We start from the raw sequence: 16,080 nt of genomic DNA, 5'->3' as shown, positions 1-16,080 counted from the left end.
CCCCCTGTTAACACACACACATTATATACACTATAGATATATAGGTATATATCTATACACTATACTGGAAAAACAAAGTAGTTAAACTGGTGTTTGGTGGATTATTTCTCTGTTGTTCCAATGCTAATGGTGATGCTAATGCTAATGGTCATTGTATTCTACATGGTTGAAAGCCTGGTTATTGACCTTCACAATGATGTCACACTTGTAAGGATCATGTATTTGTGGGATGAGCAGCACAGCTGATGATGTGGGGAGCGCCCAAGAACAATGTTCCAAAATGCTCTGTCAATGGTAAACAGTGTATTCTCATAAGGCTACCAGGAAGCCTGCAATGACTGCCCTTCACCGTCAGGCCCGTTGGCGCTGGTGTCTCCAACACAGACAATGGAACCTGAACATGTGGGGGAATGTCATGTTCAGTGATGAGTCCAGGTTCTGTCTGCAGAAGTTGGATGGCAGGTCAAAGTATGGAGACGACGTGGAGAACGCTATGCTGATTGTTGAACTGATGGAGTAACAGCTTTTGGTGGGGGCAGTGTCATGGTGTGGGGGGGGGGGCATCTCCCTCACTGGCAAAACAAGGCTTGTCATCATTGAAGGCCATCTCAATGCAGGGAGATATCAGGATGAGATCCTGCAGCCAGTGGTGATCCCATATCTCCACAATCTGGGACCTAACTTCATCCTCCAAGAAACAACGCCCCCCCCCCACAGAGCCAGGGTTATCACAGACTACCTCCACAATGTGGGAGGAGAGAGAATGGAACGGCCTGCCAAGAGTCCAGACCTCAACCCAATTCAACACTTGTGGGATCAGCTTGGGCGTGCTGTACGTGTTAGAGTGACCAACACAACCACGCTGGCTGACCTGCAACCAATCCTGGTTGAGGAATGGAACGCCATCCCACAGCAACGTGTGACCAGGTTGGTGACCAGCATGAGGAGGAGGTGCCAGGCTGTTGTGGCTGCGTATGGATCTTCCACCTCTACTGAGGCTCCTGACGGTGGATTCAATCAATCAATATGTCTTGTTTGTTCCTTGTTACTGATAGAGAGTTCAATCATCCACCAAACAACTCACAACAAGAGTCAACACCAACAGGAGAATACACTGTTTACCATCGGCACCGGGGCTCCACACATCATCAGCTGTGCTGCTCATCCCACAAATACATGATCCTTACAAGTGTGACATCATTGTGAAGGTCAATAAACAGGCTTTCCAACGATGTAGAATACAATGACCATTAGCATTAGCATCACCATTAGCATTGGAACAACAGAGAAATAATCCACCAAACACCAGTTAACTACTTGTTTTTCCAGTTTATATATATATATATAAATATATATATATAAATATATATATAAATATATATATATATATATATATTTATATATATATATATATATCTCACCTGGTCCAGGTCCAGAGAGGAGAACACCACTCGTCCTTTATCGTCTCCAGAGAAGAGCTTCATCCCGTTGGTGCTCCACGCCAGAGACGTTACGGAGCCTTTATGGAGGCCGACCACGTCGAACCGCCTCAGCTACACGGAGAGAGACCAACAGGTGGGTGTGATAGGCCGATGACGGGACATCACCTGGCTCTGAGACACCTGTCCAACGTCTCACCTGTTTGTTTCGACCAGGAAGCGGAGACACCAGCTGGAAGACCGCAACTCGACCTGATGCTGTTCCCACGGCAACCAGATCATCAAAACAGCTGAGCAGCTTCACCGCCGTGATCGCATCACTCTTTCCCTGTTACACATCATCAAAGCATCAATATATCAATATAGAATATAGAATATATAGCACCCAACTGAATCAGCATGATGTCACTTCCTGTTAGTGGAGGGAACCAGGGAGATGCTAACTTCCTGTTGGTAGCTAGACCTCCTGTAAAAACCGACTGAGCACCACAGAAGAAGAAGAGCTCTGACCTCCAGGCTGTACTTGTTCATGTGTCCGAGGCGGCGGCAGTACAGGTAGAGCATGCCGATGCTGCTGCCCACCGCCAGGAAGTCACTGCTGCTGTCCAGAGCCGTCAGGTAGACCAGGACGGACCTGAACCCACGCTGCACCTGCAGGGAGACCGCCAGAGACAGGCCTTCATCATCACATCATCAACATCATCATCATCATCATCATTAGAACATTCAGCTCCCCCCTTCCATCACATTCACTTCACCACTAGTGGTTGCCAGCCAGACCATTAAGCTAAGATGCTAATGTGTTCTAACGTCAGTTGTTATTTGTTGCCACGGTAACTACTGGCGTATCCTGCAGCCTGATGGAGACACCAGTGTCGCTGAGCCCTGGGATCAGTACCGGATCAGTACCGGATCAGTACCGGAATGAAGCCAGACGTTCACCGCCAAACTGACAACACAGAGACACCACGTGACATCAACGCCGGTATACTAGGGCAGCACCTTGGCCTGGGTTCTGGCCTGGTTTGGAACGGTTCGGTACCTTGGCCTGGGTTCTGGCCTGGTTTGGGACGGTTCGGTACCTTGGCTGGGATGGCGTTCAGGAGATAGTAGAGCGGGCAGAACTCTCTGAGGACAGAAGGCGGGGTGGCCATGGTTCTGCCGGAGGACGTCTGGAGGACGTCTGGAGGAAGTCTGGAGGACGTCTGGAGGACGTCTGGAGGACGTCTGGAGGACGTCTAGAGGACGTCTGGAGGACGTCTGGAGGAAGTGGACTCAACTGTTTCTGAAAGTCAAATGAAAAGCTCCAGTTAAAAACCCATGTTAGAAGGTGAGAAGAAGAAGTGCATGTAGAGAACGACACGGAGGGAACACGGGGCTTCCGGTTCTAATCCAGCACGGTGTGGTGGACCAGACACATCACAGAGAAACCCTTCATCAGGTTGTTAGAGGTCTAACGTCATGTTATTACTGGTTAGAATCAAAGAGAACCGCTGTGAAGGTTCTGCTGTCAGAACAGCTGAAGGACTCAGTTCAGGGTTCCGTTGCTGGTTATCTGATAACATCCACCGTTAGAAGACATTGAGATGTACTGAAGGCAGCATGGAGCTCTGATCATCAGCACAGGTTCATCTGATCTGATCTGATCTGATCTGCTCCTCACCAGAGAACAACATTAAACTACCAACACATTAACACCATTAAACAAAAACACTTCACCACCACTACATTTATATAAACCATTTATATAGAAACCATTTATATAGAAACCATTTATACATAAACCATTTATAGAAACCATTTATATATAAACCATTTATATAGAAACCATTTATACATAAACCATTTATAGAAACCATTTATATATAAACCATTTATATAGAAAACATTTATACATAAACCATTTATAGAAACCATTTATATAGAAACCATTTATAGAAACCATTTATACATAAACCATTTATATAGAAACCATTTATATAGAAAACATTTATACATAAACCATTTATAGAAACCATTTATATATAAACCATTTATATATAAACCATTTATACATAAACCATTTATAGAAACCATTTATATAGAAACCATTTATAGAAACCATTTATACATAAAACATTAATAGAAACCATTTATATAGAAACCATTTATAGAAACCATTTATACATAAACCATTTATAGAAACCATTTATATAGAAACCATTTATAGAAACCATTTATATAAACCATTTATACATAAACCATTTATAGAAACCATTTATATATAAACCATTTATATAGAAAACATTTATACATAAACCATTTATAGAAACCATTTATATATAAACCATTTATACATAAACCATTTATAGAAACCATTTATATAGAAACCATTTATAGAAACCATTTATACATAAACCATTAATAGAAACCATTTATATAGAAACCATTTATAGAAACCATTTATACATAAACCATTTATAGAAACCATTTATATAGAAACCATTTATAGAAACCATTTATATAGAAACCATTTATAGAAACCATTTATATAGAAACCATTTATAGAAACCATTTATACATAAACCATTTATAGAAACCATTTATAGAAACCATTTATACATAAACCATTTATAGAAACCATTTATAGAAACCATTTATACAGAAACCATTTATAGAAACCATTTATATAGAAACCATTTATATAGAAACCATTTATAGAAACCATTTATACATAAACCATTTATAGAAACCATTTATAGAAACCATTTATATAGAAACCATTTATATAGAAACCATTTATAGAAACCATTTATACATAAACCATTTATAGAAACCATTTATATAGAAACCATTTATATATAAACCATTTATACATAAACCATTTATATAGAAACCATTTATAGAAACCATTTATATAGAAACCATTTATATAGAAAACATTTATACATAAACCATTTATATATAAACCATTTATATAGAAACCATGTATAGAAACCATTTATAGAAACCATTTATACATAAACCATTTATAGAAACCATTTATATAGAAACCATTTATAGAAACCATTTATACATAAACCATTTATAGAAACCATTTATATAGAAACCATTTATACATAAACCATTTATAGAAACCATTTATACATAAACCATTTATAGAAAAACCATTTATAGAAACCATTTATACATAAACCATTTATAGAAACCATTTATACAGAAACCATTTATAGAAACCATTTATACATAAACCATTTATAGAAACCATTTATATAGAAACCATTTATAGAAACCATTTATAGAAACCATTTATATAGAAACCATTTCTATAGAAACCATTTCTATAGAAACCATTTATAGAAACCATTTATACATAAACCATTTATAGAAACCATTTATAGAAACCATTTATACATAAACCATTTATAGAAACCATTTATATAGAAACCATTTATAGAAACCATTTATACATAAACCATTTATAGAAACCATTTATAGAAACCATTTATATAGAAACCATTTATAGAAACCATTTATATATAGAAACCATTTCTATAGAAACCATTTCTATAAACCATTTATATAAACCATTTATATATAGAAACCATTTATAGAAAACATGTATAGAAACCATTTATATAAACCATTTATATATAAACCATTTATAGAAACCATTTATAGAAACCATTTATATATAGAAACCATTTATAGAAACCATTTATATAGAAACCATTTATATAAACCATTTATATATAGAAACCATTTATATATAGAAACCATTTATATAAACCATTTATAGAAACCATATATAGAAACCATTTATATAAAACATTTATATAGAAACCATTTATAGAAACCATTTATACATAAACCATTTATAGAAACCATTTATAGAAACCATTTATAGAAACCATTTATATAGAAACCATTTATATAGAAACCATTTATAGAAACCATTTATATATAGAAACCATTTATATAAACCATTTCTATAGAAACCATTTCTATAGAAACCATTTATAGAAACCATTTATAGAAACCATTTATATATATAAACCATTTATATATATATAAACCATTTATAGAAACCATTTATATAGAAACCATTTATAGAAACCATTTATACATAAACCATTTATAGAAAACATTTATAGAAACCATTTATATATAAACCATTTATAGAAACCATTTATACATAAACCATTTATAGAAACCATTTATATAGAAACCATTTATAGAAACCATTTATACATAAACCATTTATAGAAACCATTTATAGAAACCATTTATATAGAAACCATTTATATAGAAACCATTTATAGAAACCATTTATAGAAACCATTTATATATAGAAACCATTTATATAAACCATTTCTATATAAACCATTTATATAAACCATTTATATATAGAAACCATTTATAGAAACCATTTATAGAAACCATATATAGAAACCATTTATATATAAACCATTTATAGAAACCATTTATATAAACTATTTATATAAACCCATTTATATATAAACCATTTATATAAGCATTTATATAAACCCATTTATATAAAACATTTATATATAAACCATTTATATATAAACCATTTATAAAAAACATTTATAGAAACCATTTATATATAAACCATTTATAGAAACCATTTATATAGAAACCATTTATAGAAACCCATTTATAGAAACCATTTATATATAAACCATTTATAGAAACCATTTATAGAAACCATTTATATATAAACCATTTATATATAAACCATTTATATAAACTATTTATATAAGCATTTATATAAACCCATTTATATAAAACATTTATATATAAACCATTTATATATAAACCATTTATAAAAAACATTTATAGAAACCATTTATATATAAACCATTTATAGAAACCATTTATAGAAACCCATTTATATATAAACCATTTATAGAAACCATTTATAGAAACCATTTATACATAAACCATTTATATAAACCATTTATATAAACCCTTTATATATAAACCATTTATATAAACCATTTTTAGAAACCATTTATAGAAACCATTTATATATAAACCATTTATAGAAACCATTTATAGAAACCATTTATATATAAACCATTTATATATAAACCATTTATATAAACTATTTATATAAGCATTTATATAAACCCATTTATATAAAACATTTATATATAAACCATTTATATATAAACCATTTATAAAAAACATTTATAGAAACCATTTATAGAAACCCATTTATAGAAACCATTTATATATAAACCATTTATAAAAAACATTTATATATAAACCATTTATATATAAACCATTTATAAAAAACATTTATAGAAACCATTTATATATAAACCATTTATAGAAACCATTTATATAAACTATTTATATAAACCCATTTATATATAAACCATTTATATAAACTATTTATATAAGCATTTATATAAACCCATTTATATAAAACATTTATATATAAACCATTTATAGAAACCATTTATATATAAACCATTTATATATAAACCATTTATATAAACTATTTATATAAGCATTTATATAAACCCATTTATATAAAACATTTATATATAAACCATTTATATATAAACCATTTATAAAAAACATTTATAGAAACCATTTATATATAAACCATTTATAGAAACCATTTATAGAAACCCATTTATAGAAACCATTTATATATAAACCATTTATAGAAACCATTTATACATAAACCATTTATATAAACCATTTATATAAACCCTTTATATATAAACCATTTATATAAACCATTTTTAGAAACCATTTATAGAAACCCATTTATAGAAACCATTTATACATAAACCATTTATAGAAAACATTTATAGAAACCATTTATATATAAACCATTTATAGAAACCATTTATACATAAACCATTTATAGAAACCATTTATATAGAAACCATTTATAGAAACCATTTATACATAAACCATTTATAGAAACCATTTATAGAAACCATTTATATAGAAACCATTTATATAGAAACCATTTATAGAAACCATTTATAGAAACCATTTATATATAGAAACCATTTATATAAACCATTTCTATATAAACCATTTATATAAACCATTTATATATAGAAACCATTTATAGAAACCATTTATAGAAACCATATATAGAAACCATTTATATATAAACCATTTATAGAAACCATTTATATAAACTATTTATATAAACCCATTTATATATAAACCATTTATATAAGCATTTATATAAACCCATTTATATAAAACATTTATATATAAACCATTTATATATAAACCATTTATAAAAAACATTTATAGAAACCATTTATATATAAACCATTTATAGAAACCATTTATATAGAAACCATTTATAGAAACCCATTTATAGAAACCATTTATATATAAACCATTTATAGAAACCATTTATAGAAACCATTTATATATAAACCATTTATATATAAACCATTTATATAAACTATTTATATAAGCATTTATATAAACCCATTTATATAAAACATTTATATATAAACCATTTATATATAAACCATTTATAAAAAACATTTATAGAAACCATTTATATATAAACCATTTATAGAAACCATTTATAGAAACCCATTTATAGAAACCATTTATATATAAACCATTTATAGAAACCATTTATAGAAACCATTTATACATAAACCATTTATATAAACCATTTATATAAACCCTTTATATATAAACCATTTATATAAACCATTTTTAGAAACCATTTATAGAAACCCATTTATAGAAACCATTTATATATAAACCATTTATAGAAACCATTTATAGAAACCATTTATATATAAACCATTTATATATAAACCATTTATATATAAACCATTTATATATAAACCATTTATAAAAAACATTTATAGAAACCATTTATAGAAACCCATTTATAGAAACCATTTATATATAAACCATTTATAAAAAACATTTATATATAAACCATTTATATATAAACCATTTATAAAAAACATTTATAGAAACCATTTATATATAAACCATTTATAGAAACCATTTATATAAACTATTTATATAAACCCATTTATATATAAACCATTTATATAAACTATTTATATAAGCATTTATATAAACCCATTTATATAAAACATTTATATATAAACCATTTATAGAAACCATTTATATATAAACCATTTATATATAAACCATTTATATAAACTATTTATATAAGCATTTATATAAACCCATTTATATAAAACATTTATATATAAACCATTTATATATAAACCATTTATAAAAAACATTTATAGAAACCATTTATATATAAACCATTTATAGAAACCATTTATAGAAACCCATTTATAGAAACCATTTATATATAAACCATTTATAGAAACCATTTATACATAAACCATTTATATAAACCATTTATATAAACCCTTTATATATAAACCATTTTTAGAAACCATTTATAGAAACCCATTTATAGAAACCATTTATATATAAACCCATTTATATAAACCATTTATATAGAAACCATTTATAGAAACCATTTATAGAAACCATTTATATAAAAACCCATTTATATAAACCATTTATATATAAACAATTTATATAACCCATTTATATAACCCAACTCCAAAGAAAGGTAATTTGTTTAATGGAGTTTGGTGTGAAGCTAACAGCTAGCTAACATCATACAGCTAACAGCTAACAGCTAGCATCATACATCATACTGCTAACACAGAGTTAGCTGTATGATGCTAGCTGCTAGATGTTAGCTGTATGATGCTAGCTGCAAGCTGTTAGCTGTATGATGCTAGCTGTATGATGTTAGCTGTATGATGTTAGCTGTATGATGTTAGCTGTATGATGTATGATGCTAGCTGTATGATGTTAGCTGTATGATGCTAGCTGTATGATGTATGATGCTAGCTGTATGATGTTAGCTGTATGATGTTAGCTGTATGATGTTAGCTGTATGATGTATGATGCTAGCTGTATGATGCTAGCTGTATGATGCTAGCTGCTAGATGTTAGCTGCTAGCTGTATGATGTTAGCTGTATGATGTTAGCTGCTAGATGTTAGCTGCTAGCTGTATGATGTTAGCTGTATGATGCTAGCTGTATGATGCTAGCTGTATGATGCTAGCTGCTAGCTGTATGATGTTAGCTGTATGATGCTAGCTGTATGATGCTAGCTGTATGATGCTAGCTGCTAGCTGTATGATGTTAGCTGTATGATGCTAGCTGTATGATGCTAGCTGTATGATGTATGATGCTAGCTGTATGATGTTAGCTGTATGATGCTAGCTGCTAGATGTTAGCTGTATGATGCTAGCTGCAAGCTGTTAGCTGTATGATGCTAGCTGTATGATGTTAGCTGTATGATGTTAGCTGTATGATGTATGATGCTAGCTGTATGATGTTAGCTGTATGATGCTAGCTGTATGATGTATGATGCTAGCTGTATGATGTTAGCTGTATGATGCTAGCTGCAAGCTGTTAGCTGTATGATGCTAGCTGTATGATGTTAGCTGTATGATGTTAGCTGTATGATGTATGATGCTAGCTGTATGATGTTAGCTGTATGATGCTAGCTGTATGATGTATGATGCTAGCTGTATGATGCTAGCTGCTAGCTGTATGATGTTAGCTGTATGATGCTAGCTGTATGATGTATGATGCTAGCTGTATGATGCTAGCTGCTAGATGTTAGCTGCTAGCTGTATGATGCTAGCTGTATGATGTTAGCTGTATGATGCTAGCTGTATGATGTATGATGCTAGCTGTATGATGCTAGCTGCTAGATGTTAGCTGCTAGCTGTATGATGCTAGCTGTATGATGCTAGCTGTATGATGTATGATGCTAGCTGTATGATGCTAGCTGTATGATGCTAGCTGTATGATGCTAGCTGTATGATGTTAGCTGTATGATGTTAGCTGTATGATGTTAGCTGTATGATGCTAGCTGTATGATGTTAGCTGTATGATGTATGATGCTAGCTGTATGATGTTAGCTGTATGATGTATGATGCTAGCTGCTAGATGTTAGCTGCTAGCTGTATGATGCTAGCTGTATGATGCTAGCTGTATAATGTATGATGCTAGCTGTATGATGCTAGCTGTATGATGTTAGCTGTATGATGTTAGCTGTATGATGCTAGCTGTATGATGTATGATGCTAGCTGTATGATGTTAGCTGTATGATGCTAGCTGCAAGCTGTTAGCTGTATGATGCTAGCTGTATGATGTTAGCTGTATGATGTTAGCTGTATGATGTATGATGCTAGCTGTATGATGTTAGCTGTATGATGCTAGCTGTATGATGTATGATGCTAGCTGTATGATGCTAGCTGCTAGCTGTATGATGTTAGCTGTATGATGCTAGCTGTATGATGTATGATGCTAGCTGTATGATGCTAGCTGCTAGATGTTAGCTGCTAGCTGTATGATGCTAGCTGTATGATGTTAGCTGTATGATGCTAGCTGTATGATGTATGATGCTAGCTGTATGATGCTAGCTGCTAGATGTTAGCTGCTAGCTGTATGATGCTAGCTGTATGATGCTAGCTGTATGATGTATGATGCTAGCTGTATGATGCTAGCTGTATGATGTTAGCTGTATGATGCTAGCTGTATGATGTTAGCTGTATGATGTTAGCTGTATGATGTTAGCTGTATGATGCTAGCTGTATGATGTTAGCTGTATGATGTATGATGCTAGCTGTATGATGTTAGCTGTATGATGTATGATGCTAGCTGCTAGATGTTAGCTGCTAGCTGTATGATGTTAGCTGTATGATGCTAGCTGTATGATGTTAGCTGTATGATGCTAGCTGTATGATGCTAGCTGCTAGCTGTATGATGTTAGCTGTATGATGCTAGCTGTATGATGCTAGCTGTATGATGCTAGCTGTATGATGTATGATGTATGATGCTAGCTGTATGATGTTAGCTGTATGATGCTAGCTGTATGATGTTAGCTGTATGATGTATGATGTATGATGCTAGCTGTATGATGTTAGCTGTATGATGCTAGCTGTATGATGTTAGCTGTATGATGCTAGCTGTATGATGTTAGCTGTATGATGCTAGCTGTATGATGTTAGCTGTATGATGTTAGCTGTATGATGCTATCTGTATGATGTTAGCTGTATGATGTTAGCTGTATGATGCTAGCTGTATGATGTTAGCTGTATAATGCTATCTGTATGATGTTAGCTGTATGATGCTAGCTGTATGATGTTAGCTGTATGATGTTAGCTGTATGATGTTAGCTGTATGATGCTAGCTGTATGATGTTAGCTGTATGATGCTAGCTGTATGATGTTAGCTGTATGATGTTAGCTGTATGATGCTAGCTGTATGATGTTAGCTGTATGATGCTATCTGTATGATGTTAGCTGTATGATGCTAGCTGTATGATGCTAGCTGCTAGATGTTAGCTGTTAGCATCAGGAGGACAGAGTCTCTTACTCAGAGAGGTGGAGGAGGTTGAGGAGGAGAGATGGAGAGGTGGAGGAGGAGAGCAGGTGTTGTTGTTGATGGAGTCTGATCTCAGCCAGATGTTGTACCAGATGTTTAATGAGTCTTCATCCTGCTGTCACAACCCAGAACCAGCAGCCTCCATCGGTTCTGTTCTTCTGTTCTGATCACACTGAACACTCTGTAACCGTCTGTTACCGTCTGTAACCGTCTGTTACCGTCTGTAACCGTCTGTTACCGTCTGTTACCGTCTTCAGGATCATTATTAAATATTTATTTATATTTATATGAAGGACCGGAAGCGGAAACTCAGAGACTGCTGCTGGATGGAAAACCCGGAACCTGGATCTGTTCTTCATTAAAGTCCAGCTGCTCCTTAAACTACATTAAATACTATATTATAATCATTAAACATGAACTATACATCTATAACATCCTCTGATATAAACTATATTAAATACTATATTATAATTATTATGGCTTCCTTCTTATTTCTATTCTAAGCCATATTTCTTTCGCCAAGAAAACGTGTCAACAAGGCATCTACTAAATAAAGTTGCGCTCATTCATGGGTTTACTCACGGTTAGATGTCCTTTCTGTCATTGGATGCATATGATTGATTTGCAGCCTTTGTGTGTGTGTGTGCATGTGTGTTAAACTACATAAACCAACCCAAACAACCCAAAACAGGATATGCCGCGGCAACCCAAAGTAAAGAAAAAAGATCAACCTAAACTTCGTCTTAGTGAAATGAACAAACTATATTAAAGCCCGTTAAAAAACTATTTCGGCTCTTGGCGTCCTTAAACAGCTGCGCTCTCCACAGCTGATACTAAATCAGGATGACGGCATCAACTGGTGCCAAATTTATAAACAATTCAATGCTGTGGTTGGCCACATGGGGCAAAAATACCAATTACTATCAACATAATGTTTCTCTTATAATAAGGAATTTTACTCCTTTCTCAATATTTGGCTCCTACATACCGGCCCCTATTGTTCTAAGTGCAAAACGTAACAATTCAACTAAACAAAAAAATGGAGCCAAACTAAAAATAAATAAATATGTTTCTTATCGTACTACCTCATAACTGTGTTATGTGTTTGAGTGCACTTGAAATCTCGATTTAATCTGAAGTTTCTACTAAAAGGCATATCTTGCTGATTGGCCGCTGTAGAGTGCTGGTCTTTGTCTTCAGCAGTACACTCCTGACATGTCCTCTTGAGTCAGCCTTTGCTTCTATGATTCTACCCAAGATCCATGAGCCTCTAGGGGCATTACTGTCCGCCACCACTACAATATCTCCTGTTCTGAAGTTTCTCTTGGTGCGATTCCACTTCTGCCTTGCTTGCATCAGAGGAAGGTATTCTTTTATCCATCGAGTCCAGAAGAGGTTTGAAATGTACTGGATTTGTCTTCATCTGCGCTTGGCATATAGATCTTCCCTTTGGAACAATCCAGGTGGGAGAATGGGTTGCACCTTGAGCTGCAACAGATGATTGGGTGTAAGGGGTTCCAAGTCATTTGGGTCACTGCAGGTTGTTGTTAAAGGGCGACTGTTAAGTATGGCCTCAACTTCACACATGACTGTTTCCAAGCTTTCGTCATCAAGAGTCTGCTGTTTTGTGACTGACAGAAGGATCCTCTTGACTGAACGAATCAATCTTTCCCACACCCCACCATGGTGTGAACCCGCAGGTGGGTTGAATGTCCATTTTACTCCTCTTTGCAAGAGAGCATCTTTGATCTTATTTAGGTTCCAAACTTGGAGTGCTTCTCTCAACTCTCTCTCAGTAGCAACAAGATTAGTGCCGTTGCCTGATCTGATTTCCTTAACCTGCCCTCTCCTGCAAATGAAGCGTCTGAATGCATTTATACATGAACTGGTGTCAAGGGAGTGGGCCACTTCTAAGTGAACAGCTCTACAGGACAGACATGTGAAGATTACTCCATATCTTTTTACTAGGCTTCGGCCTCTCTTGACTTCTATTGGCCCGAAGTAGTCTACACCAACAAGTGTGAAGGGAGGTAACTCAGGTGTCAGGCGGTCTCTGGGTAAATCTGCCATTTTTTGCTCACCTAGAGCTGAATGAAGGCGTCTGCATGTTACGCACTCTAATATAACCTTTCTAGCGAGGGTGTTCGCACAAGGGATCCAATATTTCCGTCTTAACTGAGATAACATGATGTTTCTTCCACTGTGGCCTACTTGGTCATGGATGTGTTTGAGCAACAGCTTGGAAACATGATGATCCTTCGGCAGGATTATTGGATGCTTTGTTTCCTCTGGCATAGCCGACCTGCTTAGTCTTCCGCCCAGTCTGAGCAGGCTATTCTCCAATCTGGGGTCTAAGTTAAAGATGGGGCTATCCTTTCTTACTGTGAGGCCCTTCTTTAATCTTGCAATCTCATTTTGAAAGCCTTGTTGCTGACAGAAGCATGCAATAGCTTTTTCAGCACCGCTTATGTCATCCACTGAGAGACTGACATTGGTTATGGAGCTTTTAAACTTGTCCATCTTTTCCTTAATTAGTCCATTCCATTTTGCTTGGCTTGCTTCCTGCGACTGGACTGTTTCAACAACTTCTTTTCTTTTCACATGCAGGTCTCGAAGCAGTTTCTTGAGTTTTAGAAGCCAGGCGACTGACTTTGTAAGTCGGTGCCAAGATGAGAAGTAATGAATCAGAGAACTAGTGCTGTTGTGTTGTTCTTTCATTATTGTATTGACAATTACTCGTTCCTTCTTTATCTCAGGGTCATTTGGACAAATCGAAGTTAGTTCAGTTGTCAAGATGGGCCACTCCTGCTCTGCTCTTTGGAGAAAGATCGGTCCATTCTTCCAAAGATCTGATCTTATGAGGGCTTCAGCAGTTAGACCTCTAGAGGCAAAGTCTGCCGGGTTGTCTTTAGTGTTGATGTATCTCCACTGCTTGACATCTGACACTTCTCTGATGGCACTAATTCGATTGGCCACAAATGTCTGGAATCTTTTGGTCTCATTTTTAATATACTTCAAGACTGCAGTACTGTCAGTCCAAAACACTGATCTTTCTAGCTGCAGATGTAGCTCTGAGGTTAACATCCTCTCCATACGTACTGCTAACATGGCTGCAGTCAACTCCATCCGTGGTATGGTAATCTGCTTGAGGGGCGCTACTCTGGCTTTTCCCATCACAAATGCTACATGCACTTGATCTTGTGTGTTGGTGAGCCGCAGGTAGGACACTGTTCCATAGCCAAGCTCACTCGCGTCACAAAAATGGTGCAATTGTGCCCATTTTATCTTGTCGAAGCTTGGTGGTGTAATGCATCTGCTAATGCTGAAGTTCTCAACCGTATGAAGATCTGCAAGCCACCTTTGCCATGGTTGAATGAAACCATCTGGGACCTTTTCGTCCCATCCATATTTTAGCTTGCAGAGCTCTTGCAAGATTAGCTTTGCAGTGAAGATGAATGGTGCTATAAATCCAAGAGGGTCGTAAACAGAGCTTACGACCGACAAAATGCCTCTTCTAGTACAGGCTTGCTGCTTAAGTGCAACCTTGAATGTGAACTTGTCATCTTCCACTGACCACTGGATTCCAAGAGCTCGTTCAATGGGAAGGTCTTCTGAGTCCAAGTCCAAGCTCTTTATTTCTTTTGCTCTGTCTTCTTTGGGTATAGAAGCCAAAACATCTCTGCTGTTACTCACCCATTTTGTGAGATGGAATCCACCTTGTGCACAGAGTCTGCAGAGTTCTTTACAGAGTGCTATTGCTTGTCTTTCTGTGGACACGGACTTAAGACAATCATCAACGTAGAAGTTGTCCATTACAGTGCCGATGGCCTCAGCAGAGAATTTATCCTTGTTGTCCTCTGCAACTTTTTTGAGTGCGTAGCTAGCACAGCTTGAAGATGACGTAGCTCCAAACAAATGGACTGTCATCCTGTACTCCTCAAGGCTTTGGTGGAAATCACCTCCTGGCCACCATAGAAAGCGCAGGAAGTCTTTGTCTGTTGGTGTGACTCTAACTTGATGGAACATACCTTCTATGTCAGCCATCATAGCAACAGGCTCCTTCCTGAAACGTAACAAGACACCTATGAGGGTGCTGGTTAAGTTTGGACCTTGAATGAGCTCATTATTCAGTGAGAATCCATTGAAAGAGGCGGAGCAGTCAAACACAACACGGATTTTTTCCTTCTTGGGA

General features: G+C 34.8%; 1 protein-coding gene across 4 annotated transcripts in view; it reads right to left on the bottom strand.

The window, feature by feature from the left end:
* Positions 1 to 12,303, bottom strand: part of LOC141783712 (tectonin beta-propeller repeat-containing protein 2-like) — a 55,644-nt gene extending 43,341 nt beyond the window's left edge. For 2 of the 4 annotated variants that reach the window (XM_074661158.1, XM_074661157.1), the window contains exons 1-7: positions 11,880 to 12,303; positions 2,686 to 2,724; positions 2,522 to 2,630; positions 1,950 to 2,090; positions 1,639 to 1,767; positions 1,422 to 1,553; positions 1 to 4 (exon numbers count right to left, since the gene is read on the bottom strand). The exon at positions 1 to 4 is cut by the window's left edge and continues 154 nt beyond it. In XM_074661158.1, the coding sequence (XP_074517259.1) occupies positions 1 to 4; positions 1,422 to 1,553; positions 1,639 to 1,767; positions 1,950 to 2,090; positions 2,522 to 2,593 (478 nt within the window). In that variant the 5' untranslated portion in view covers positions 2,594 to 2,630; positions 2,686 to 2,724; positions 11,880 to 12,303. The remainder of the gene's footprint in view (positions 5 to 1,421; positions 1,554 to 1,638; positions 1,768 to 1,949; positions 2,091 to 2,521; positions 2,631 to 2,685; positions 2,725 to 11,879) is intronic. The other 2 variants (XM_074661155.1, XM_074661156.1) reach the window with 2 other exon arrangements.
* Positions 12,304 to 16,080: the final 3,777 nt, after the last annotated feature.

The sequence above is a fragment of the Sebastes fasciatus genome, chromosome 15, assembly GCF_043250625.1.
Source record: "Sebastes fasciatus isolate fSebFas1 chromosome 15, fSebFas1.pri, whole genome shotgun sequence".
In the NCBI taxonomy this organism is placed as follows: Eukaryota; Metazoa; Chordata; class Actinopteri; order Perciformes; family Sebastidae; genus Sebastes; species Sebastes fasciatus.
Note: the sequence above shows the minus strand (reverse complement) of the source record. Positions and strands in the feature narration are given on the sequence as shown.